Source organism: Cucurbita pepo, chromosome LG05 (genome assembly GCF_002806865.2).
Source record: "Cucurbita pepo subsp. pepo cultivar mu-cu-16 chromosome LG05, ASM280686v2, whole genome shotgun sequence".
Lineage (NCBI taxonomy): Eukaryota > Viridiplantae > Streptophyta > Magnoliopsida > Cucurbitales > Cucurbitaceae > Cucurbita > Cucurbita pepo.
In genome coordinates, this window is record NC_036642.1 from 354,180 (window position 1) to 378,083 (window position 23,904).

At 36.9% G+C, this 23,904-nt stretch overlaps 5 protein-coding genes across 6 annotated transcripts in view; 3 read left to right on the forward strand and 2 right to left on the reverse strand.

The window, feature by feature from the left end:
* Positions 1-5,043, reverse strand: part of LOC111795612 (protein CHROMATIN REMODELING 8-like) — a 6,097-nt gene extending 1,054 nt beyond the window's left edge. The window contains exons 1-6 of the mRNA XM_023678140.1: positions 4,907-5,043; positions 4,100-4,630; positions 3,535-3,958; positions 1,962-2,829; positions 978-1,587; positions 261-728 (exon numbers count right to left, since the gene is read on the reverse strand). Coding sequence (XP_023533908.1) covers positions 261-728; positions 978-1,587; positions 1,962-2,829; positions 3,535-3,958; positions 4,100-4,630; positions 4,907-4,996 — 2,991 coding nt within the window. The 5' untranslated portion in view covers positions 4,997-5,043. The remainder of the gene's footprint in view (positions 1-260; positions 729-977; positions 1,588-1,961; positions 2,830-3,534; positions 3,959-4,099; positions 4,631-4,906) is intronic.
* Positions 5,044-7,319: 2,276 nt separating this feature from the next.
* LOC111794818 (casein kinase 1-like protein 6) lies at positions 7,320-12,439 on the forward strand. 2 transcript variants are annotated; one of them, XM_023676972.1, is made up of 14 exons: positions 7,320-8,105; positions 8,205-8,245; positions 8,467-8,536; positions 8,784-8,932; positions 9,026-9,121; positions 9,402-9,472; positions 9,622-9,683; positions 9,771-9,834; positions 9,947-10,031; positions 10,475-10,601; positions 10,906-10,985; positions 11,084-11,147; positions 11,283-11,398; positions 11,729-12,439. In XM_023676972.1, the coding sequence occupies exons 1-14, from the start codon at positions 8,030-8,032 to the stop codon at positions 11,990-11,992; spliced, it is 1,365 nt and encodes a 454-aa protein (XP_023532740.1). In that variant the 5' UTR covers positions 7,320-8,029; the 3' UTR covers positions 11,993-12,439. The 2 variants fall into 2 exon arrangements, with proteins under 2 accessions (XP_023532740.1, XP_023532741.1); XM_023676973.1 differs by having other exon boundaries at positions 11,087-11,147.
* A 407-nt stretch (positions 12,440-12,846) lies between these two features.
* LOC111794951 (CRIB domain-containing protein RIC7-like) lies at positions 12,847-15,351 on the forward strand. The gene is made up of 5 exons (XM_023677167.1): positions 12,847-13,457; positions 13,554-13,654; positions 13,809-13,863; positions 14,069-14,365; positions 15,305-15,351. Exons 1-5 carry the CDS (start codon positions 13,394-13,396, stop codon positions 15,349-15,351), a joined length of 564 nt encoding a protein of 187 aa, XP_023532935.1. The 5' UTR covers positions 12,847-13,393.
* Positions 15,352-15,828: 477 nt separating this feature from the next.
* LOC111794817 (piriformospora indica-insensitive protein 2) lies at positions 15,829-17,534 on the reverse strand. Its single transcript, XM_023676971.1, has one exon. It carries the CDS (start codon positions 17,325-17,327, stop codon positions 15,903-15,905), a length of 1,425 nt encoding a protein of 474 aa, XP_023532739.1. The 5' UTR covers positions 17,328-17,534; the 3' UTR covers positions 15,829-15,902.
* A 1,225-nt stretch (positions 17,535-18,759) lies between these two features.
* LOC111794819 (protein NPGR2-like) lies at positions 18,760-23,280 on the forward strand. Its single transcript, XM_023676975.1, has 6 exons — positions 18,760-19,058; positions 19,513-19,793; positions 20,157-20,409; positions 20,618-21,837; positions 22,499-22,652; positions 22,830-23,280. Exons 1-6 carry the CDS (start codon positions 19,052-19,054, stop codon positions 23,147-23,149), a joined length of 2,235 nt encoding a protein of 744 aa, XP_023532743.1. The 5' UTR covers positions 18,760-19,051; the 3' UTR covers positions 23,150-23,280.
* The last annotated feature ends 624 nt before the right edge of the window (positions 23,281-23,904 follow it).

Here is a 23,904-nt window from a genome sequence, read left to right on the forward strand (position 1 = left end):
AAAAAAAAAAAAAAAAAAAAAAAAAAAAAAAAAAACTGTATAGAAAAGTTATAAGAGTCACCTTTATCATGTCTAAATTAATATTTTAAGGTTAGTTATTCAGAATCACTTTGAAAAGTGTAATCAAATGCAAGTGATTTTGTGGGGGGGNGGGGGGGGGGGGGGGGGGGGAAAGCACTTTTAATAAACTTTCTTGTAAAAAAATCATTTTCAACATTACACAAAATGTTTGGGTAGAAATCATAAAGGATGAGACTTACATGAATACCGTGCGCATCAAAAAGGCTCTTCAAAATACCTGTGTCTACGTCTGTTCCACCACCCTGTCCCATCTCGACAGAAGAACCATTCCTTCCAGGAGTTTCAATCTCTGATTTGCATGGTTTTTCATCAGCAGAGTCTGCAAACAATGCCGAGCCACTGCCAGATTTCTGCTCATTCTTCTCATTCTTCTGAGCACCAACCACATTTACATTATCAGTCAACTGACTGAAAATACTTGATGTTTCTGTTGATCCATCCTCCCCATCCTCGTGTAGCGTAAAGAGATCTTTCATGTCTCGAGCCTTAAAGAACCTTTTCTGCTGTGGGTTCTTTAATATCTTATTAGTGAGAAAATGCTTATATATCTGTCGATGGTACACCTTCTCCTCTACAGTTCCACGAGTGATCAATCTATACACTGTTACATCCCGCTGTTGACCAATACGCCAAGCACGCTCCCTTGCCTGTAATCAGGAAAATTAACGACTAAATTAGATTTGAGTTGCCTATAATGTTATCGCCCCGTAGCAGAGAATGGGAACAAAAGAAAATTCCATAATCTTGTAACGAGCAGAGAAATATAAAAGATGCTGACTACTAAAACTACAGGTAACTTCAGGGGCAATACAGTAATTCGACATACCTTTAGTGGACATGTCTCAAGCCACTACTTCAATAGATTAAAATGGAAAAATAGAAACGTTCCAAATTACCTGCATGTCAGTCGACGGATTCCAATCAGGGTCAAAAATTATCACCCTATTTGCTCCAGTCAAGTTGGTTCCCAGACCACCGACTTTGGTTGTTAAAATAAAAATAAAGACCTCACTGGAATTATTGAATTCATCAATCAATGCCATTCTATGTTTGACGGGAGTACCACCATCCATCCTCCTATAAGTATAACCACCTCCGACCAGAAATCTCTCTAAAATGTCAAGCATCTGTTGGGTCTGCGTGAAAAGAAGAACACGATGACCTTGCTCCTTCCAGACCTTCAGCACTTGCTCGACCACCTTCATTTTTCCACTACGTTCAGGATTCCCATAGTCAGGATTCTGGAAAGAGTGTTCCCTCTCGAGTAAATCTGGGTGGTTGCAAATTTTACGCATTACATCAATGCCAGAAAGAGAATTTCTATTCCCATCCAAAATGCTTTCTACTTCAGAGCTTGCAAGGAATGCTCTATAGATAGAACGTTGCTCAGACGTAAGGCTGCAGAAGAGAACGTGTTCAGTCTTCTTTGGCAAATGAGCATTCACATCAGCTTTCATCCTTCTAAGAAGATAAGGCATAATTAAGTCACGAAGAACGACAGCGCACCTGCATAGTGAGACTTTCAAAGGTTGTGATGTTCAGCTACTGAAGGAGAGAGAGGGAACACAAGACCAAATAACTATCTCCATCCACTAATTTCATTAAAACATCTTTTACATGTTATCACGATAAACCCACCTCATAATCTGCTTATCAACTCATAAACCTCCGTTCTGATCCTAACTCAACTAGTAAGCCCTCACACTCAAGGCATTAATAAACTCTTCCAAGGGACAAAAGATTCAAAACTTCGCCCCAAATTTTTAACTTAAAAAAACAAAATAGCCATAAATTCTATATATTTTCCAGGAAAAAGGAAAAAGAGGGGGAAATAATAAAAATAAGAACTCAAGCTTCGGCAAAAATGTCACAATATTTACCTATATGCAGTTGATACTTGCAACGGGGAAGCATTAGCATAGCCACCAACAGATATAGGAACGGAAAACTCTGCTTCAAATACAGGCAACACACCCAACTTCCCAGGGAAAACAAAATCAAACAAGGACCACAACTCAGACAATTTGTTTTGAATTGGAGAACCAGACATTATTATCCGGTGCACAGTTTGTAGCTGCTTGCAAACTAAGGTGACTTCAGCATTTGGATTTCGAATACGATGTCCTTCATCCAGGACTGCATAACCCCACTCAATGTCAAGCAACTTCTCGCCTAACAGTCGTAGTTGTTCATAAGTTGTAATGAGCAAACCAGATTCTGACCTCAAAACACGGTTTATCAAGGAATCCCATTTTTTTGTGCCTTTGCACAGTAAGTTTTTCCTATAATCACTTTCCTCGGAATCTTTGCTATCATCACTTTCATCAGATTTTTCTCGCATCTTCCTACAAGTGGGATCATGAGCAGAATCATGTAGAATTTCCACCAGAAAGCCTGGGCACCACTTCCGTGCCTCCCTTTTCCACTGTCTAACTAGTGTAACAGGGCAAATGATGATGCTTGGTTTATACATGTTACTGAAATGTAATGCACTTAAAAATGCCAAGACCTGGACCGTCTTCCCTAGGCCCATCTCATCTCCAATAATTCCACCTGCCCTTTGGCAGTGTAATTCCCATAACCACTGCACCCCAACTTTTTGGTAATCAAAGAGCTGATCAAATATGCTCTGAGGAATTTTCAGCCCACCATCAAGTGTTACGGAGGAAGGTTCTGGAACATCATCTTCTAAATCTCCAGAATCTTCTCTTTCAGAACTTGATGTAAGCAAACCGTCTGACAGATTCTCTGCAACATAAATAACAAATCCTAAGCTAAATATGTAAGAAATTTTCAAGCAACTTACATGGTGGTAAAAGCATGAGTTCTTGCATTTGATTATTAAAAATTACAACATGAAGTAAATTTTCTCAACTAACAAAATTCCATAGAGACACCTTAGAATTTTTTCTCGCAATTTGCAAGCATCTGAATATGTGGCTAAAAGGACTTGACAACACCAACTAATTCATTTACAGATGATTACTATCATATACCAACCTGATAAAACCATTCGTTGGTCTGCATCATTTAGAAATATACTATTTAATACCCATCTTTGACAACTAGGCAGAATGAATTGAAGGACAAGTCCTAAATCAAAAAGGGAAATAGAAATTTAGAAAGAAAAAAAACCTGAAATATAAGTATTATTTGCATTCACAAGCTATAAGCCAATTAAACATATTCAGTCTTCAAGGCTTCAATCGACGCCTTATTGTACTCTAGTTGCAAAACGACAATAAACGTGACCTTCTTAGATCACAGAGAAGATAGCAACCAGAACAAAGGTTAGAAAGGCATACTCAGTATGAACAATTGACAGACATTATTAGACTTTAGACGTTAACATCATGTAAAAGAGACGGCTGCCAACAATAGAATCAAAGCAACTGCAGCGTGAACTTGAAGAAATAAGCTGTAGAACAACCACATGTTAAATAAGAGACATACCATTAGCTTCCTCGTCTCTTTCCTCCAGAGCAATTCGTCTCCTATATTTTTTGTCTGGCAAAGGCCGTCTAGTCTTTTTGCCTTTTATTTTCTTGGCAGCTTTTTCTTCTGCAGATAGAGGAACCTTTGCATACTTTTTTAACCTGTAGAAAGGACGAGTTGGTGGATCAAGCTTTGGCAAAGCTTCTAGACCAAGTAATTTAGTGGTTGGCCGAGCTTGTGCAGCCACTGACATTGAATGGAGGGCTCTAGCAACACTGTCAGAAGCAAAGTCATCATCTTCCTCTTCTTCCTCCTTTACTTCACGCCTTGATTGCCCAAGGTTCTGAAATCTTGATTGCCCTGGGTTCTGAAGACGGCGTTCAAAGCCCTTTAGCTTGTGAAATGGTGTTAAAATTCCCTTCCGTACCAATTCATCTCTTTCCTAAGACAAAGAATGCAAAGTTACTCCCCTAATGCATAACTTTTTTTCAATGTCAATTGTAAAAAGCTTTTTCAGTTTACAGATACAGAAGACTTGTTACACATCTTACAGAGTACAGCATTTGAAAACAGCTAAACTCACTGTTTCAACAAAGCCCACAGTGGCTGCATCCAAAGCTGCATCAAAATCGTCATCTTCATCAATTGACACAACCTTCAACCTCTTTTCTCCGTTGTTTCCTGATTTCTTAACCTCTTTAGACTTCCTCTTAGGTTTTGATTTGTCCTTTACTATCTCCAATATTGTCTCAGCGTGCTTGTCATTCAAATGGGAAAGTTCTTTCTTCAACTGCTGTTGGGTTTTCTTCAGGCTTGTTAGCCTGTCAACTGCTAGGGCATGCTGAAGGTCATTCGCAGAAGCTGAAACACCATCCTCTTCATGCCCATGCTCATGAGAGTCAGTGCCCACGTGAGAATGTTTTTCATTTCTTTCAAGTTTTTTCACCGGTTCCACTGTTGACGCAACAGCACCTATCTCATATTCTACAGCCCTAAGCTTCTGATAGAGCTGCACATGACTGGCAGAAGATGAGGCAGCGCTATCTAACTTACCACCAGTGTTCTCTTCTGCAAACCCTCCAGTTTCAGCACCATTCTCAACATTCTTTTTTGCCTGCAATTCAAAAACAAGTCATTCAATGGTGTTAACTGCTACTAGTTTATATCTGATTTCCTGTTGACACTTGCGAATTGCAGACTGAGTTCAGTCTCAGGTGTTTTACATGAATACCCGACATTAATGTTCCTAAACAGTAAAATAATTACACGCTACACACGAAAAGGTAATCCAAATAGACAAAACCATTATGAACCTAAACAGTAAAATAATTACACGCTACAAACAAAAACTTACGCGATAAGTATCATAAGTAAAGAATTCCGGCAATACCTTCTCTAACAAGTCCCGCTCTATATCCTCCGGATTAGCAGACGTCACGCCCAAGCTGTTCAGAAAAATCCGATCCTCCTCTTCCTCCATCGAATCAAACACGTAGGTTCACTCTACACATTGCATCATGCATCCAAAACGAAAACCTACCAAACAAAACTAAACTGCATCAAATTCAACATTCAGTCCCACAGTCGACGAAGCTCCACACCCGACCTGTTCATGCAAAATTAGAACACAAGAACAAAATAACTCCCTTAATTTTATTCACAACTGTTTAATCCGATCAATCAGAACAATCTGAAAACTAAATTGAAGCGCCGTGAAGCAACCAAACGAGAACTAACTTCAATTAAAACAAACAACAATGGCTTTGGAACAAAAGATCGTACGCAAGATAGAATGCAGCAATCTCTGGATTGAGAATTCTCTGTCTCTTGAATAGCGAAACGGAAGATGAACGAATGAATCCGATTTCTTTACCGTGCAACGGAAGGTCGCGGGATTCCCTGAAACCGAAATGCAGGTCCGGCACCGCCTCCGACTGATTTAATGTTATCGACCGATTGTCGCTCTGACCAGAAATAAAACTTCAGATGCACGGTTTGTTTTGTGGCTAATGTGCGCATGTGCGCGCCAGAAAATTCAATCCATATCAGTTTTGTAAATTACGAATTCTAAAATTTTAGGGTTACGTTTATTTATTTTGTAATTTTAAAAAATGGTCTAATAAATTTAAAGTTTAATCATTTTCAAATTTTCAATTTTATGTCTATTCAATTTTTAAATGTTTTACTTAATTAACCTGACTTTTTTTTTTTTTAATTCACATATCAAACCCATATATATATATATAAACGAGGACAAATATAACATTAAATAATTAAATGCCAAAATTCATGGAAATTTAAATTGCACCAAATAAAATATATTTAACTAAATAAGGATAGATAATTTTACAAATTATTGTTTCAAAATAAAAGCAATTATCTAAAATATTGAAATTTTATATGTTTGTATTCATAACTTCTAAAAAAATAAATCGTTCATCCATTTATTGAGAATCATCCCTAATATCACGAAGAAAAAAAAAATTACTAAATTTCATCACAAAAAACTATTATTCATACATACATACATTTCAATTGTTGTGTTTGTTGATACAAATGGACACAAATAGGACATTTGTGAAAAACCAAAATTTGTTATGGACAAATTTGATGTCATGCACTGTCCTCGTTGATAGATCGCATTGCCACAATTCAATCTTATAAAATGAATATCTAAATTTGACCCAAGTCTAAGTACAATAAGCCGTAGACACTATTAGAGCTCGAATCAAGCTAACCAATGTTCAATCGCTAGACCACAGTCTAACCATTGGACCTGACTTGTTGAATCAAAGTTTTAGTTGATTCGCTGAATTTGTTTATATGTTTTTAATAATAAAATTATGGATAATATAAGTTTTCCGTTAGCATTTTAACTTATATAGTTTAGTTTTTAACACTTTTTTATAAAAAAAAATGTACAGTTGATTTAAAAAATAATCTCATTTGACTGATCTAAACATGGCTTAATAGGCTAGTCACAAATTAGTCGAATTTTCATAACGATGATCTATCCATTTTAATGAAAAAATAAGTTGAGCCGACCATTTAGAGTTAAGTTTAAGTTGCGCTCGAGTCGAGGTTGAAGTTCGAGTTCGTACAAAGCTAATAATAAGAAAGGAAGAGGGGTAGATTGAAAATAATAGAGAAAAGAGGGAGTAGATTGAAAATTAAATATTAGAAACTCTACTCTGTGTACAATTCGGCTTTTGAAAGAAATAAAGAAGAGATGGTTGCCGGCTGGGGCCAAGGCGAAGCACGTTTCTCTGTAACAAACTGCAATGTGGGCTCTTATCTTTCCATTCAATCGACACCACAAACGTGTTCGGCGCGGCACTCCATTTACTAATTTACCAATATACCCTCCATTAATTTCACATCATAAAACTATTTTTTAATATACATACATCTTTAATCCTTAAAAACTATTAAATTAAATAAATCTTCCAACTTTAAACCACTCATCCGTCACAAAATTTTTCAATTTTATATTATCTAAACTTAAAAAATACATTAATTTTACATTATAATATTAAATAGAAAGTTTAAGACAATAAAAATGAATATACGACACGTTTAATATTGTTGATTGTATATAATAAGACAATAAGTATATAGGAAAGTTAATTTAAATTTAAATAATTATATGACACTAAAAGAACTTATTACACACTAATTAAAGTAAGATTAGAAAAAAAAAATAACAATAATAACACCGAGGGGCTAAAATAGTAATAAAAAAAGTCAATTAATAAAGCAGTAGTCTGTTCTGCAAAAATAAAATAAGAGCATTATAATAATAATAAAGAAAAATAGTTGAGAGAAGAGGGAGAGGAAAAGAGAGGAGAAGAGGGAGAAATATATCGGCCGCCCGACCTCTTTCTCCTTCTTATTCTTTGTAGCGACCATTTTCTGGTTTCATCCACTCCTCTTTATTTTTTATTTTTTCCTTTTTCTTTATATTTCTTCATCTTCTTTCTTTCTTTCTCTCTCAATATGTAAATTTTCTTCCCCTAAATTTTCTGTCATCCATTTCTGATCCGAACCCATCTTCTTCGATTACTGTTTGTCCCTTTCGACCATTAATTTTTTTTTTCCCTCTCAATTTCATCTTTCAAGACAAATTTTCATTTAATATTCATTTTTCGGTCAATGTAGCTTGCTTTCCTTCAAACTAGGGTTTCAATTCACCATCTGAGGTTGAGTATCTAATGGGGTCCTATTCTTAACATATGTAGTTGAATAGGATGCTCTTCTTTGAGTAGTTTTGATTTTGATAACGTTCTTTCAGTATCATCATCGTCTATAGAAATCTAGGGGAGTTTCTTGTTCTTCAATTTGATTGTTGAGCGAGGGTCTCCCTGGAGCTTTATCTCTAATCTGCTGAAGTCGTTAGCAGTAGAATTAGCTGCCGGGGAAAGGATCATGCTCGTGTAGACGACGATTTGAGGTGAATCTGGGTTGGTGTTGTCGCATTTAGTTTCTGGGTGGACTTTGATTAAAGAATTGGATCATGGACCATGTGATTGGGGGGAAGTTCAAGCTCGGGAGGAAGATTGGGAGTGGGTCTTTTGGAGAGCTCTATTTAGGTGTGTCTCAGAATGGTTTCTCTTGTTTTGTTTTCTTTTGGAACTTTTGTATATTTAGCAAGCGTGGTGATGATTCGTTTGTTTTGTTTATTATGGCAGCTGTTAATGTACAAACTGGGGAGGAGGTTGCAGTCAAACTAGTATGTGACTGGGTCTTGAATGGAAGAATATTCACCATTTTTATTTTGCTTTCAACTAACCGCTTACCTTCCATTAGTAGTAGTTGCTACATCAATTTCACAATTGACTGTTTCTTGTGATAATATTGCTGTTAGCTATAAAGGTCTTTTGATCATATTATATGAAGCGTCAGTTATAACCATCTTCTAAGCCCAGTTATTTTTTTTTTTTTAAATTTCAGGAACCTGTGAAAACCAAGCATCCTCAGCTTCATTATGAGTCCAAATTGTATATGCTTCTTCAAGGAGGAAGTGAGTGTCTCTCTCTCTTTTTCTCTCTGATGATTAGATGGTGTACAAACCGTAGGTTGGTTGTCTAATTGTCTAAGTACTGGGGAAGTAAAGATATATGTGGCGTTGCAATATGTAGTTTGCATAATGTGCTGGTGGAAGATACCAGGGGACAGTTAGATGTTCTTGGTACGAGTACCAGGGGTCATCATTTTTTTTTAATAAGAGCTTTTACGATGTTACTAAATTCTATATTTTATTGATGAAGCGGGAATACCCCACCTGAAGTGGTTTGGAGTTGAGAGTGATTACAACATTATGGTGATCGATCTTCTTGGGCCAAGTTTGGAAGATTTATTTAACTACTGTAATAGGAAGTTTACATTGAAAACTGTCTTGATGCTTGCAGATCAATTAGTAAGTGCACAGAGCTACTTTTGTATTGTATACATGAGCATTTGTTGGATGGTGAAACTAATTAACTCCCTCTCTATTTATTGTAACTTTCAGATTAACAGGGTTGAGTACATGCACTCAAGAGGTTTTCTCCATCGTGACATAAAACCCGACAACTTCTTAATGGGACTTGGGCGGAAAGCCAATCAGGTAGTGCTCTTGTGTAGTTTATGTGATTCTCTATGCCCTATTTGAGGGAAATTTTATTAGGTTCTGGTCTTATAGTGATTCAATTTCGAGTTATAGAAATTCCGGATAATATGGTTTAAAATGATTTCAAAGGAACAAAGTTTTATATTTTTCCATTGTATCTGATATAGTTATGATGAAGTATAGTGATATTTTTATTATTTTTTGTTACAGCCTAGTAGTTGCAATTACAGTTTGTAGTTTTTTCTAATCTGTGTTTTGTTGAATTATGCTGTTATAGGTATATGTCATTGACTATGGCCTCGCAAAGAAGTATAGAGATCTGCAGACTCATAAGCATATACCATACAGGTTGATACTGTTCTGAGAAATTATGGTTCTATTTGCGATATGGCAAGATCTGTATATGTTTTGTTCAAAATTGGCTAGTTCTTAGAAGATTGAGATAGGTGAGGTATCAATGTACTAGAATCTTTACGGTTTTTTCACCAATTTTTCAGGGAGAACAAGAACCTCACTGGCACAGCTCGCTATGCTAGTGTTAGCACTCACCTAGGAATTGGTGAGTAGTCTTGGAAGGAACTAGAGTTCAAAACTTTGTAAATGCCTCAAGATCTTTTTAATAATATTATGCTTCTTTTATGGGCAGAGCAAAGTAGAAGGGATGACCTAGAGTCTCTTGGTTATGTGCTTATGTATTTCCTAAGAGGAAGGTTGGTCTACTGAACTCCTAAAGAATACTCTCAAGGCGCTCAATTATTTCATGAATTCTGCCTCATCTTGTTTTTTGTTTTCATATAATGACTTCTGAAATTTTTGTTTCAGCCTTCCCTGGCAGGGTCTTAAGGCAGGCACGAAGAAGCAAAAGTATGACAAAATCAGTGAAAAGAAAATGTCGACTCCTATTGAGGTACCCCAGAGAATCTAAAAGAAAATCACATTCCGCATATGTGCTCACATGTGTAACATTCAATTAGAATTATCAAATTGGTAATAATGATGGTTTTATTTGCAAGTATTAAGTTATTATTGTTTAAATAGTAATTACTATTAATTAATGTTAATTTTATTAAAATAATTAGTTAGGATTTCTTACAAGAGTAGTTTTTAATAACCCAAAAAGAATTATTAAGATCAAATGACAATGCCCCCTACCCTCGCCACCACACAATAGGAATAAAAATGTTGACGAGAAAACACTATAATAATACTATATGCTATATATATTCTTTACTAACCTTTTGTTCATTCCTTGCAACTGAACATAACCTCACCATAGAACATACTTCTCTTTTATGGGCAATTAGTCTCTATTCTGCTGTTGTACAAATCCATTGTAATTATATTTTATAGGTGCTTTGCAAATCACATCCACCTGAGTTTGTATCTTATTTCCATTACTGTCGATCACTGAGATTTGAGGACAAGCCAGATTATTCGTATTTAAAGCGACTTTTTCGCGATTTATTCATACGAGAAGGTAACTCGTTGAACTTGATCTCAATACTCTAACATTATATTTGCAATATTTGTTTCTATAGCCCTCTATGTAAGCCTTGGGTTCAAGGTTTCTTTTTCTCCCTCAAGTGGAGCCATTTTCTGTCATTCCTCTTCATAGGCCTTGACTGTGTTTTTGTATAATAAATTCATCTGAATTCTTCAATTAGAAAATTTTTGTTATTTAAAGCTGTTTTGTGGCTTTTTTGTCTCCTTTTTTCGTTATCCATTATACTTCTCAGCGTTGAATAAGGATTTCTCAGTAGGTTATGAATATCTCCTTTCAGGCTATCAATTTGATTATGTGTTTGACTGGACTATACTGAAGCACCACCCTCAAAGTGGTGGCAGCAGTTCCAGAGGACGAGTAAATGCTTGCACTCTTTTTCCTTTTGTGTGTGTATGTATATTTTTTTTCTTTTTTTTTATTGGATTTTTTATTTTGGTTCCTGGTTCCGTTTGTAGCAGTCAAGTGGAAAAGCTGCACTTACTCCAGGACCATCTGCAGAAAGGCCGGAGAGAACCTCAGGTCTGCTTCCTTGACATTTTCCCTACTTAGAAAATATTTTTTTTTTTTTAAGGACTACGGAACATAATTTTTCGAAAATATAGGTGCACTTTAGTGTTGAACGTATAACTTATCACTTGGTATTGTTTGTTAAAGTTGGGAAAGAGCTCCGAGAAAGATTGTCAGGTGCAGTTGAAGTATTTTCCAGGAGGAATGTCTCTGGTTCCAGTCCACATGTTGATCATCCCAAACAAAAGGCTCACGAGGATGTGGTAAATTATCTTCTTTGAATTGAACTAAAAATGTTTTTAATGTATGTTCCTTCTCTTGCATTAGATGATTAAGCCATTCAGTTCACATTCATGAGAGTAAGAATCGCTGAAGTGTTTGCATAGTTTTGTTTTGCTTGGATGTGATTATTGTCCTTGGATTTTTCTGACAACCAAATTCAGATGACCTTAGTGGTAAATTTGTAGGGTAGTACTACATAGATGACCTTTCTTCCCTTAATGTTGCTGTGATTGCACTTTGGTGATGTCATATTTGTAGATGAGTTGTTACATTAACTTTCTACTTGAATTTATTCCTACCCTTGGTTTCAGCTTCCTGATCCTGACCGAGCACGTGGTTCTTCTCGATACGGAAGCTCCTCAAGAAGAGCTATAATTACAAACAGCAAGCCTGGTTCTTCTGGTGATCACAGTGGTGAGGGTCGTCGACTTGTTTCCAGCACTGGGCGCCCCTCTACCACACAGAGACTTCATTCTTCTCATGAGACAAAACCAACCTCATTTGTTCGACAATCAACAAAAAGCGGTCGTGACGATCCTCTCCGGAGCTTTGAACTTCTATCAATCAGGAAGTAACAAGTAACAAGAAAATTTTCATCAAGAGGCAATTTGCATTTTGCATCAGAGGGATAAATCCCTTGCACTTGCAATTATTTGCATCATTTAGTTCTCTCTTGTACATTGGACATCGCCCAACTCAACCACGAAATGAACATTACAGGTCAGTCGACACAACTTATAAGACACAAAATCCCTCCGAAGAGTTTGCTGCCGTTGTATCGTGTTTTTAGATCCGACCCCAGATGCTGAGATTCAAGCTGAACATTTCTACTTGTGATTCAAGCAGATGTAATAATAACTGTATTTTCCTTTCACGTACTTCTTTTCCAGACCCATCTCTATCTCTCAGTTGTTTTTATAGTTTACTAGTGTGCTTATAAATATTATTCACGAACAAAAATCTTTGTGCACCCACTTGGCTGGAATACGAGATTCAATACCTCAAAAAATCTGTTCCTTAAATGTTCCCCTCTCCATTTTTTTATTAAATTCTGTGTAGTGGGATTGAAAATCAGACAATTTCTGAGATTCTGAATTGAAAAACGCCTTCTTCCTTTTCCAGGATGAAACTGCAAGTTGAGATTGAAAGTTGTATAGTACTTCAATCCTTAGCCACGTTTTCTTTCTAGTATTGTTTTGCTCCATATGTTGATGTAACCTTAAAAGGACAAATGCGTGTATCATTTATCTTGAAATTCATAGAAAAGGCATCAGCATTTGGATTTCTTCATAATAAATCATCCATATTAACCAGAAAAGGAGGACAAAAATGAACATCAAGTTTTGGTATGAAACAAAGTTAACCAAAAACACGGGCTGTGTAATATTGTTCGGTGAATTATATAATGAAGAAAGGAAATGAGTCATTGGTGTTGAACCACAAAAGAAGGTGTAGGTGTAGAGAAATTTGAGTAAAAAATGAAAGAAAAGAAAGACGAAAACAACATTTGAGAGTGAGACGAGAGGAAGACCTCTAAAAAACTTTCCTAATTTTATCCCTAAAGTTCCGAAAAATTTGTGGCCAAAATTCAAACCAATTGAAACCCACCAAATGAACGAAATCAACCACGCCTTTGGTTTCAACATATATTGTTTTTGGGGTAATTGGTATCCATTCCTTCAGACAACTCATCCTCTTTTCTTCTTCTTCTTCTTCTTCTTCTTCTTCTTCTTCTTCTTCTTCTTCTTCTTCTTCTTCTTCTTCTCCTCCTCCCTACTCTCATGCTCATTTGATTTCATGGCTAATTTCCATGCTTTTTTGCCTCATTTCGGCCTCCATTTGGGGTTCCATTCTTTCATTTTGAGCCCTTTTCTTCCCACTTTGGCTCACTTTTGAAGCTCTCAAAGCTTTGATTTGATCCAATCTTCTTCCCCAAAAGCACAGACCAAAGCAGATCACTTCAGTCCTCCACAAAAATGTCTAATAACAATAAAATGAAAGGCCTCCTCAAAGGCCTCAGATACATTTCTCAAATATTTGGTAAGCAAATAAAATTTAAAAATTGAAAAAAAACCCATTTCCCCCCTTCTTTCTCTCATAAAAATAATAATAATAATAAAACCTGAATTTTTGCAGATAATGAGAAAGAACCTGAAATGCAGATTGGTGTACCCACAGATGTCAAACATGTTGCCCATATTGGATGGGATGGTCCTTCAGTCAATTCTCCAAGCTGGGTATATCCATATATATATATATATATATATCAATAAATAAATCTTATATCTTAAAATATATATACATAATCATTCATTAAATTTCTTTAAATTAAAAAAAAAATTGAAAATTTATAATTATTTGTATGGTGTTCTTACGAGCAAGTGAATGCAGATGACTGAATTCAAAGGTGATCCTGGAGATGCCTCTGGCCAATTGGCTTCTCAAGGTATCATTTATTTGCTTTTTTTTGTATTTTTTATGTTCTTTACTAAATTTTTCTTTCTAGTTTCATAATGTTTACGCAATTTTAAATGAATTTTTTAATAAATAAAAATATGTTTTGGGTTTTATTATAAATTATTTTCACCCTTTGTGTGGGGAAATTAATTGCTGTAATGGATTCCGGAGACATTCAAGAAGTAATATGGCAGATACGAACCACACGGCTCGGGATATGCCGGAGATACCAAAAGCATCGAGAAGACAGTCATCAACTGTCGGCGGCAGTGCGGGGGATTCTCCGACAAGGGAGAAATCGGAGAAGACAAGGTCAAAGAAATCTTCAAAGTCCAAGGAATCGTCTACGTCGGATGGCATTAGACCGTCGCACCGAAGCTCCGAACTGTCCCAGGGCGGCGAGTCGGGGGCTCCGAAGAAAGCGCGACGGAAGAAATCGAAGGAAGACGGATCGACGAGATCGAGATCAAAAGGTGCGGCGGCGGATATTTGTTCATNAAAAAAAAAAAAAAAAAAAAAAAAAAAAAAAAAGCTTTTGGGGGAAGAGGGAAAAGGGAAGAGGGGCAATTATGTAATATGTAGTTCACTTAAAGCAGTAGGTAGCCTATTTCTTTAGTTTTTCCTCTTTTTATTTTTTATTTTTTATTTTTATTTTTGGTTTAAGGAATCTTTATTGTCGAACATATTGTCATTTCTTTCCTATTTCTTTTTATTCTTTCAATTGGTATAAATTCAAAAAGTACTCTTATCTGTTGTTATTCCTTTTTTGCCCTCTATCTATTATTATTTTTATAAAAATAATNAAAAAAAAAAAAAAAAAAAAAAAAAAAAAAAAAGCTTTTGGGGGAAGAGGGAAAAGGGAAGAGGGGCAATTATGTAAGATGTAGTTCACTTAAAGCAGTAGGTAGCCTAATTCTTTAGTTTTTCCTCTTTTTATTTTTTATTTTTATTTTTTTGGTTTAAGGAATGTTTATTGTCGAACATATTGTCATTTTTTCCCCTTTCCTTTTTATTCTTTCAATTGGTATAAATTCAAAAAGTATTTTATTTGTTGTTATTACATTTTTGCCCTCCCTCTATTATTATTTTTATAAAAGTAATATTTAAATTAGAATTAAAATTTTAGTTTTAATTTTATATTCAATAAATCAAATGGACATGAGAAAGATTTAATAGAGTTAGTTCGAATAGAAAAATCGAATATTGTAGACAAAAAAATTTTAAAATGATATAATTACTACGCGTGGATAACCACATTGCCTACCCATCAAACAATAGCTCGATAGATTGAAGTTGGTGCGTATAATAATAACATTTTATTGCATTTAAATCAATAATTTCGTATCGTTATCCATTATTTATTTACAAATATAAATAAAATATTATTCACATGTATCATTAAATGACCAATCCCATGCATATTCACGCAGCATGCAAAATTATTGGATGTTTGGTGATCAAATTGGGCGACGAATAAATGACATTATTTAGACTTTAAGGTGAAACGGTTCAAATTATTTAAATAAAAAAAAAAAAAAACTTTTTATTATTCATACCAATTATTGTGCATAACAAAATTCTATTATTTTATTATGATTTCTATTTTCTTTTTTTTTTCTAAATATTTATTGACGATAGTAAAATTAAAATATTTTTATACTAATTTTGAGATATTATTCTCAATAATTTATTATATATTATTGAATTTTTAAAAACAACTTTTTAAAATAAAATTTATAATGAATAAAATAAAATTTTCATGTAAAATTCAAAATGAAAATAAAATAATAAGCTTAAAAAAGTAACTAAAATTAGAGTCTCATTAATGTTTATATCACTGTATGCATATTTAAGCTCTAAATTGCTACAACTTAATTACAAACTTTGCANAAAAAAAAAAAAAAAAAAAAAAAAAAAAAAAAAAAAAAAAAAAAAAAAAAAAAAAAAAAAAACCACAAAAATCTCCCAAACTCATCTCAGTCAGTGTAATCTCCCAACTTAAACTCTCTATTAACGTTAATCCAACTCTTAACCCTCAAAAACTCCGAAAAAATTCAGCAAGAAAATCCAGAAAACCGCCATTAACAGAGTACTCTGAAGCTTAACAGAATCAAGCATGAATGAAGAACACCCACTGAGAAAAAGCTGCTGTGTGATGACTGATTGTTGACACAGTTTGATCTTCCCCAAAACGCTTCCATTTTTAACATTCTTGAGCTCTTCATCAACACACAGATCTGGGTTCCCTCTTAATCTTAATTTCCCTTCAAGTTTTGCACAGAAATTTGCAGAAAATGGAACTCTGCCGCTTAGATTGTTGTTCTCTACATTGAGTCCATTCAATGTCTTCAGAAACTCAAACTCCGGCGGCAATGTCCCTTCAAGATTGTTACCGTCAAGCCCCAAATAGTTTAAACTTCTCAGATGAACCGCCATTGATGGAGGAATTTTTCCGGTCAATCCCATGCTAGAAAATCCAACCGTGGACAACCTCTTAAGCTTCTCCCATTTCTCTGGAATCTCCCCTCCGAGCAAGTTGCCGCTCAGATGAACCTCCTTCAACCTCGGAATCTCCGATAGAAATTTGGGTATCCCGAAATTCCCAAAACGATTGAAGCTCAAGTCCAGAAACTCCAGTTTCTGCAGGTTCCGGTAGCTTTCCGGAACTCTGCCGGAGATTCTGTTAGAGCTTAAGTCCAATTTCAGAAGCTCTGAGAGATTTCCAATGGATTCAGGAGCATATCCGTCAAGGAAATTCCGACTGAGGTCGAGAATCTTCAGCTTCTTGAGCTTCGACAAACTAGCCGGAATCTGACCAGTGAGACGGTTCCGGGAGAGGCTAATTTCTTCCAGTTCGCCGGAGTCAGAAATCCGTTCTGGGATTTCACCGTAAACGCCATTTCCAGTGATGATTGCTCTTCTTATGTTTGTGAAATTTGCAAAGAGACTTTCAAGAGAAACAACCAACGACGGATTATCCACTAAAACAAGCTCCTCCAAACTCGCCGCAAACGCCGGCGAGTCACCGTCGGATAAATAAACCGCGACGTCGGAGGTGAAGCACTTGTAGAAGACGAGCTTGCGCAGGTATCTAAAGGAGGAGAAAAGAACTGGGTCGATAGTAGAATTGGAAGAACAGGGCGGATTCGCAGAGTAGTCGGAGATAAAACCAAAGCTCAACTCGGTGATATGAACAGCATCAGGCTCCGTACTGTTCGGGAATTCATAAAAGTAGTCACAAACGACGCCGTGTGGAGCGGCAGAGCAAAGATCATCGGGGAAGAATCTCCGCCACGGGACAGCGGAGTTGACGGCGGCAAGAACAGCAAAAACAGAGTCTCGCTCCACAGAAGACAAAACAGGGAGTTGTTGCTGATGGGAAATGGAGAAACACTGCAGAAGGGTGATGAAGAAGACAAGAAGAAGCCATAGAAAGCGGCGAAGAACAGCCATTGGAGAAAGGAAATTGAAATAAAAATGGAGAAATGGAAATGGAAATGGGAATGGAATGGGGTTTTGTTGTTATGTTCTGTGGTTTTTATTTGGTTTGAGGATTTCTTTTGTTGTGGGTGGGACTGCAACAGCAACAGCATCTGTTTATTCGCCGTACTGAAGAGTGTAGTCTTTAAAAAGGGCATGGCAGGCATTTGCAGAGTCGTTTCAGACAATTCGGAACCACTTTGCAGTGAAAACTACCCTACGCCTTCGCTACTTCCATTATAATTCAACCTCTTCTTTTAATTTCTTCTAAACATTAAATAATCTCTAACACACATCCTTCTTCCGATGTGACAAACACACATCAAAAGTAGACAATAAAGTGAATCCTCCAAAAATTGTGTCTTTTTTTCATAACAAAGTTGTTGGCATTTGGTAAGGCAAGTAGAACGAGCCTTACACTAAAATGAATGAACAAATACTGCATCCTAATAAAAATGATCTTTACGACAACCATAGAAGTTTTTAGAAATGAAAGTTATTACTCATACAGCATGTTCTTATTTAATGACTCAATCATAAAAACTCTTTAGTTAAGCGTATTTAAGTGGAGATGGGGGAATACCAGAAGCATTTTAAAAAATCAAAGAAAAGATGCTAAATTTATCATTTTAGGTATGTTTTAAAATCGCATGCAAAGTCGAGGCTTTTGGAAAGCAAAACGAAGGAGAGTGAAAGGCATCGGAAAAAGGGATAAAAAGTAAGGGGGGCCGTTGAATCCGACAGCAAACTGCAGAAACCCGACACTCCGATCGCCAAGCCGACAGCGTCGCAACGCAGCCGCCGACTTCTCATCTCAAAACCCTATCCTCTTCTTCTCTTTCCGAAAGCGACCCCAACTCTTTCTAATTTCAATCCCCACCTCACCCCACCCCCCAATCCAAAACATGCCACGTCACTACACATTATTGGGCTTCTTACTCCTCTTGGGCCTCTCTCTCCTCTCATTCAACTATGGCCCAACCCACTTCTCAAGCCCATCAAAAGTTGTTCAAGCCCAACATCAACACTAACAAGTTCCAAATCCAAAAGTGCTTGAAAGTGAAAGAATTTATGCAATTGGAGTAAAAATACACAAAAATCTCATTGGATTTCTCAATTTTTGTTTAGAATTTACTTTATTCTTCCCATATTTCACTCCATCCTTATTCCATATTTCAATTGTCAGAACGGAAAAGAATAAAAAATTGAAAAACAAAAAAGAACAGTCTCTGACAGTACAGTTGGTAAACGGTTTACCGCCGGCGCGTAACGCAGAAGCCCATAAGATGTGTGCCACGTGGCAAAAGGTAAGCCTCAGACAACGTGGTAACTTGGGAGTGTGGGACCCAAATTTCCCTTTGCCTTCATAAAAAGAGATATTAATAAAACCCCCAAAGGCTTAAGATCGCCTTCTCTAGGATTACTGTTTTCCTCGATTTTCCATTTTTTTCCCTTCTTTTCTTTTGATTCCTTGTTTTCATCCGAAACCAAACCTCAGAGTTTGGTGAAAGTAGCAAATCAAAAGAAGGCCAAACAATAAAGTTGAAAATTGTTTAAGCTTTCGTCTGCTTTTTGGGCGCTTTTAATTTCAAAAGGATTCAAAAGGGGTCTTGATCGATTGTTCAAGAGAATTCAAGTCATGGGTATTGCTGTTTCTGGATTTTGCCTTCCCCCGCTCTTCTTTTACCTTTGGGAGAATGAAAGGTGTTTATTCTTGCTCTCTATACTCCTCTGCTTAGATTGTTTTAGTCGCTTCGATTGTTCCTGTGAATGATTCTGGGTTCTTGCGAATTTTCAAATTTTCGTTCTGAACTATTCTGATGTCTTTTGGCTTTTCGTTGATGGAATTTGCTTGGAGGAGGCTGAAGCTGAATGTAATGGTTTGATTTTTAAGGTGGGGTTTTAAAATGAAGGGGGCTTTAGGGGTTTTTCAATTTTTTTGAAGCTTTTCTTGGAGTTCAAGGATACCATGTTTAGGGTTTTGAAAATTGAAGACATGTTTTCTTTGTTGCTTGAGGTTGGGTCTACTGTATAATCTGAGGAGCATTTGTGGCTCGGTAGTTGGGCTGATAATCGAAATAGAAGTTACAGAAGTGTTGTTATGATTGATTTTGTTTTTGAATTTATATTTGATGGTGGGTTTCTTTTGTGGTTGAAGATCTTTGGCTGCTGTCAAACAATATGAAGAGTGATGTTAAGATAAAATGGCGGCGGAGAGCTGGAAAAGGGGAGAACATTAGGAAGATAATGAAGTGTTTATGTTCTGGAGAGAAAAGAGCTGGTGATGGTATGATTCCTGCATCAGAATTGCAGTCAACTTTGGAGAATTCAGCAAGCGAACACTCCTCACGAATCGGCGGGACTGTCATGAAGCCAGAAATTGGCAATATAGAAGAAGCCGAGTCTTCGCTTCGTGAGAGCGGTTGCTTGAATTATGAGGTTAGAGTCCTTAAGATTCCTAGATTGCAAGTTAACTTTCTTGATTCATTGTTTCATTTTCAGAGGATCCCATGGAACAAAGAAGGAACAAGTTCTTGTTTTTTTATCACATGTTTGTCACAATCCAGAGGAAGCAAGTTAGTATAGTGAAAAAAAAACACATAAACATGCTTCTTTCTGGTGCTTTATGATCAAAATCTTTTGAAAATTGAATGTAAATTGATCTCTGCTTGTATGAGTTTTTGGTCTGTATATTGTTTTACATAAACAAAGCTTAGTGACAGAACTTTATAGTAGTTTATATGGGAATCATGAAAATAAATTGGAGCCAAACATAACTTTATATTGATATGTTGTTTGAAGGAAGCAAGAGCATTGCTGGGAAGATATGAATATCAAAAAGGAAACATTGAAGCTGCTCTTCATGTATTTGAAGGAATAGATATCACTGCAGTAACTAGTAAGATAATGACCTCCATTGCTAGAACAGGACACCGTCCAAGGAGACGATCGCAACGTTTTAGTGACCCACCAATGTCTATGCATGCTGTCAGTTTACTGTTGGAAGCCATCTTTCTAAAAGCAAAATCCTTGCAAGGCCTTGGGAGGTTTGGAGGTACTGTTTGTTAGTTGAGCCTCTCGAATCTATTTCTTTTGGTCAAATGTCTTTCAACTCTGGTGTTGAATTTTGGTTGGAATATGAGGATTCGGTCTAGTTTTCTTTTTTCGGGGTTGTTCGAACAAAAGGGGAAAGACGATTTGAGCTGATTATAAGAGTAAAAGCATTAATGTGTAGCTGATCTATGTTTTCCCCATTATTGCAGAAGCTGCTCAATCTTGCAAAGTTATTCTGGACATACTTGAATCTTCATTTCCCGAAGGGTTGCCTGAAAACTTTGGTGCTGATTGTAAATTGCAGGACACAGTAACGAAAGCTGTTGAGCTGATACCAGAACTATGGAAACAAGGCGATTCTTCTCAAGAAGCGATCCTTTCATATCGGCGGGCACTCCTTCATCAATGGAACCTCGATGCGGGAACCACCGCTCGAATTCAGAAAGAGTTTGCCATTTTTCTTCTGTACAGTGGAAATGAAGCATACCCTCCAAATCTCCGGTCTCAAATGGACAGCTCATTTGTACCAAAAAACAATTATGAAGAAGCTATACTCTTATTTATGATACTACTTAGAAAAGTTGTTCTTAAGAGGATTGATTGGGATCCATCAATCTTGGATCACCTCTCCTTTGCACTAACAATATCAGGGGATACAAGCGCTTTGGCAGGTCAAGTAGAGGAATTGCCTCCTGGGATTCTACATCGAAACGATAGGTACCATACTCTCGCTCTTTGTTACTATGGAGCTGGAGAAGACTTGGCTGCTTTGAATCTTCTGAGGAAATTGTTGGGCAGTCATGAGGATCCTAAATCTCTTCCTGCTTTATTAATGGCGTCAAAGATTTGTGGAGAGCACAGTGATCATGCTGAAGAAGGAACACGTTATGCTCGTCGAGCTCTTCAAAACTTGGATGCTGGATGTGATCAACTGATAGGTGTTGCCAACTGTTTGTTGGGTGTCTCTCTGTCTGTATATTCTAAATCAGCAGTTGTAGATTCTGAGCGGTCCTCCAGACAATCTGAGGCGATAGAGGCCCTGGAAGCTGCACGGAAGAAGACTCGAATGACCGATCCTAATGTTCTCTACCATTTGAGTGTTGAATATGCTGATGAGAGGAAGTTGGATTCAGCACTTCATTTTGCAAAGAAGTGTCTCAAACTGGAAGGTGGATCTAATATTAGAACTTGGTTACTGGTGGCTCGGATACTCTCTGCCCTGAAACGATTCGTGGATGGCGAAGGTATTATAAATGCAGCTCTGGAGCAGACTGGGAAATGGGATCAAGGCGAATTGCTTCGAACAAAAGCAAAGCTTCTGATAGCACAAGATGAGCTGAAAGGTGCTATTGGGACTTATACTCAGTTACTCGCTGTTTTTCAAGTTCAGAGTAAAAGTTTTGGCTTGGGAGATAAGAAGCTACATAAGGTTTATTTCTGTATTTGGGGTTTCTATCAATTCATCTCTGATAGTTTGAACATAAATTTTCATTTGTAGTTATTTCAGGATTGATTTACATGTGAATAAATTACACGAGTCTCCTAAGAGATTCCACATCGGTTGGAGAGGAGAACAAAACATTCTTTATAAGAGTGTAAGATCTCTCCCTAGCAGACCCGTTTTAAAAACCTTGAGGGAAAGCCCAAAGAAGACAATATTTGCTAGCGGTGGCCTTGGACTGTTACTAATGGTATCAAAGCTAGATGCCGAGCGATATGCCAGCGAGGAGGTTGAATCCCGAAAGGCCGGTGGACACGAGGCAGTGTGCCATCAAGGACGTTGGGCCCAAATGGGGGTGGATTGGAGGGTCCCACATTGGTTGAGGAGGAGAACAAAACATTCTTTATAAGAGTGGAAACTTCTCCCTAGTAGACGTGTTTTAAAAACTTTGAGGGAGAAGCCCCAAAAAAGACAATATCCGCTAGCGGTGGGCTTGGGCGGTTACATTAAGCCTTGCAGTTTGAATATATTTTTGTAATTCGTGATATGTTTCCATTTTCGCTCATGGATCGTTATATCTTAATCTTGTTTTGGATGTATGATTCACCATTGCTGACGTTTAATCGTTGTCGGTACCTCCCTTTGACAGAACAGCAGAAATTGTATCAGAAGCTTGCAATTGGAAGTGTGGCATGATTTAGCTCTAGTCTATATAAGGCTTTCACAATGGCACAATGCCGAGGCTTGCCTTTCCAAGTCAAAGGCCATCCATTCTCATTCGGCATCTAGATGTCATCTCACAGGTAACTCCTTAACATCATATGAATTATCTTATCATTACTTCACTTTCAGCTTCTCTTCTCCTTAATATACGAATCTGAAGATAATATCTGGTGATTTGAACATCACAACCATATTTTTCATCCAAGTTTTTAGTTCAATCATCTGAGGTTGATGTTTGGAGCTTGCATTGATTACAGGTATGCTTTATGAAGCAAAAGGATTGTATAAAGAAGCTTTGAAGGCTTTTATGGCTGCTCTGGACATCGATCCCGTTCATGTCCCGAGCTTGGTTTCGTCTGCCGTAGTTCTCAGACGTCTCGGCCACCAATCGCACCCCGTTGTTCGCAGCTTTTTGATGGATGCTATACGTCTCAACCAGACAAACCACGCTGCGTGGTACAATCTCGGGCTATTCTACAGAGCTGAAGGAACCAAATCTTCATTGGCTGAAGCTGTTGAATGTTTTGAGGCTGCAACATTTCTTGAAGAGACTGCTCCTGTTGAATCCTTCAGATAAAACAGCTCTGCTCAAATAATTTTTTGAAACAAAGTATTTTCCTCGTATCTTCGCTTCATAATCTATTTTACACCCTCATTGTACAACAACAGAAAATTAATAAATGTAAAGTTTCTCTCTATTTCTGGATGGTTTCAGTTCTATCGATCGAACTCAACTTGTTTGGAACTCTGTTTTATTGCGAGATCCACGTCAGTTGGAGAGAAGAACGAAACATTTCTTATAATGGGGTGGAAACCTCTCCTTAGTAGATGCATGTTAAAATCGTAAGGTTGACAGCGAAAGTACGTAACGGGCTAAAGTAGACAATATCTACTAGTGTTGACCTCTGACGGTTACAAATTGTATAGAGGCAGACACCAAGCGGTGTACCAGCGATGACGGTTGGGCCCTAAAGGGGTGGATTGTGAGATCTCACATCGGTTAGAGAGGGGAACAAAACATTTCTTATAAGGGCGTGGAAACCTCTTCTTAGTAGACATGTATTAAAACCGTGAAGCTGACGACGATACGTAACAGGTTAAAGTGGACATTATCTTCCCTCAAGCTGTTGCAATTGGTATCATAGTCCGACATTGAGTGGTGTGCTAGTGATAACGTTTGGACTCCAAAGAAGATGGATTGTGAGATCCCATGTTCGGTTAAAGAGATAACGGAATATTCCTTACAACAACTGTAAACCATGGATGCTCAACGTGATGGCATATTAGATAAGATTGTTTTTGTAATTATTGATTGCATCATTATATTAAAGT

Excerpts from the sequence above, each read along its gene's own strand:
- LOC111794818 (XM_023676972.1), top strand. The coding sequence starts at position 8,030 with ATGGACCATGTGATTGGGGGGAAGTTCAAGCTCGGGAGGAAGATTGGG. Across the intron at positions 10,986-11,083 it reads GCAGCAGTTCCAGAGGACGA|CAGTCAAGTGGAAAAGCTGC; the intron begins GTAAATGCTTGC and ends TTCCGTTTGTAG. Across the intron at positions 11,148-11,282 it reads AAGGCCGGAGAGAACCTCAG|TTGGGAAAGAGCTCCGAGAA; the intron begins GTCTGCTTCCTT and ends TGTTTGTTAAAG.
- LOC111794951 (XM_023677167.1), top strand. The coding sequence starts at position 13,394 with ATGTCTAATAACAATAAAATGAAAGGCCTCCTCAAAGGCCTCAGATAC. Across the intron at positions 13,655-13,808 it reads CAGTCAATTCTCCAAGCTGG|ATGACTGAATTCAAAGGTGA; the intron begins GTATATCCATAT and ends AAGTGAATGCAG. Across the intron at positions 13,864-14,068 it reads TGGCCAATTGGCTTCTCAAG|ATACGAACCACACGGCTCGG; the intron begins GTATCATTTATT and ends GTAATATGGCAG.
- LOC111794817 (XM_023676971.1), bottom strand. The coding sequence starts at position 17,327 with ATGGCTGTTCTTCGCCGCTTTCTATGGCTTCTTCTTGTCTTCTTCATC.
- LOC111794819 (XM_023676975.1), top strand. Across the intron at positions 19,794-20,156 it reads GCGGTTGCTTGAATTATGAG|GAAGCAAGAGCATTGCTGGG; the intron begins GTTAGAGTCCTT and ends TGTTGTTTGAAG. Across the intron at positions 20,410-20,617 it reads AGGCCTTGGGAGGTTTGGAG|AAGCTGCTCAATCTTGCAAA; the intron begins GTACTGTTTGTT and ends CCATTATTGCAG.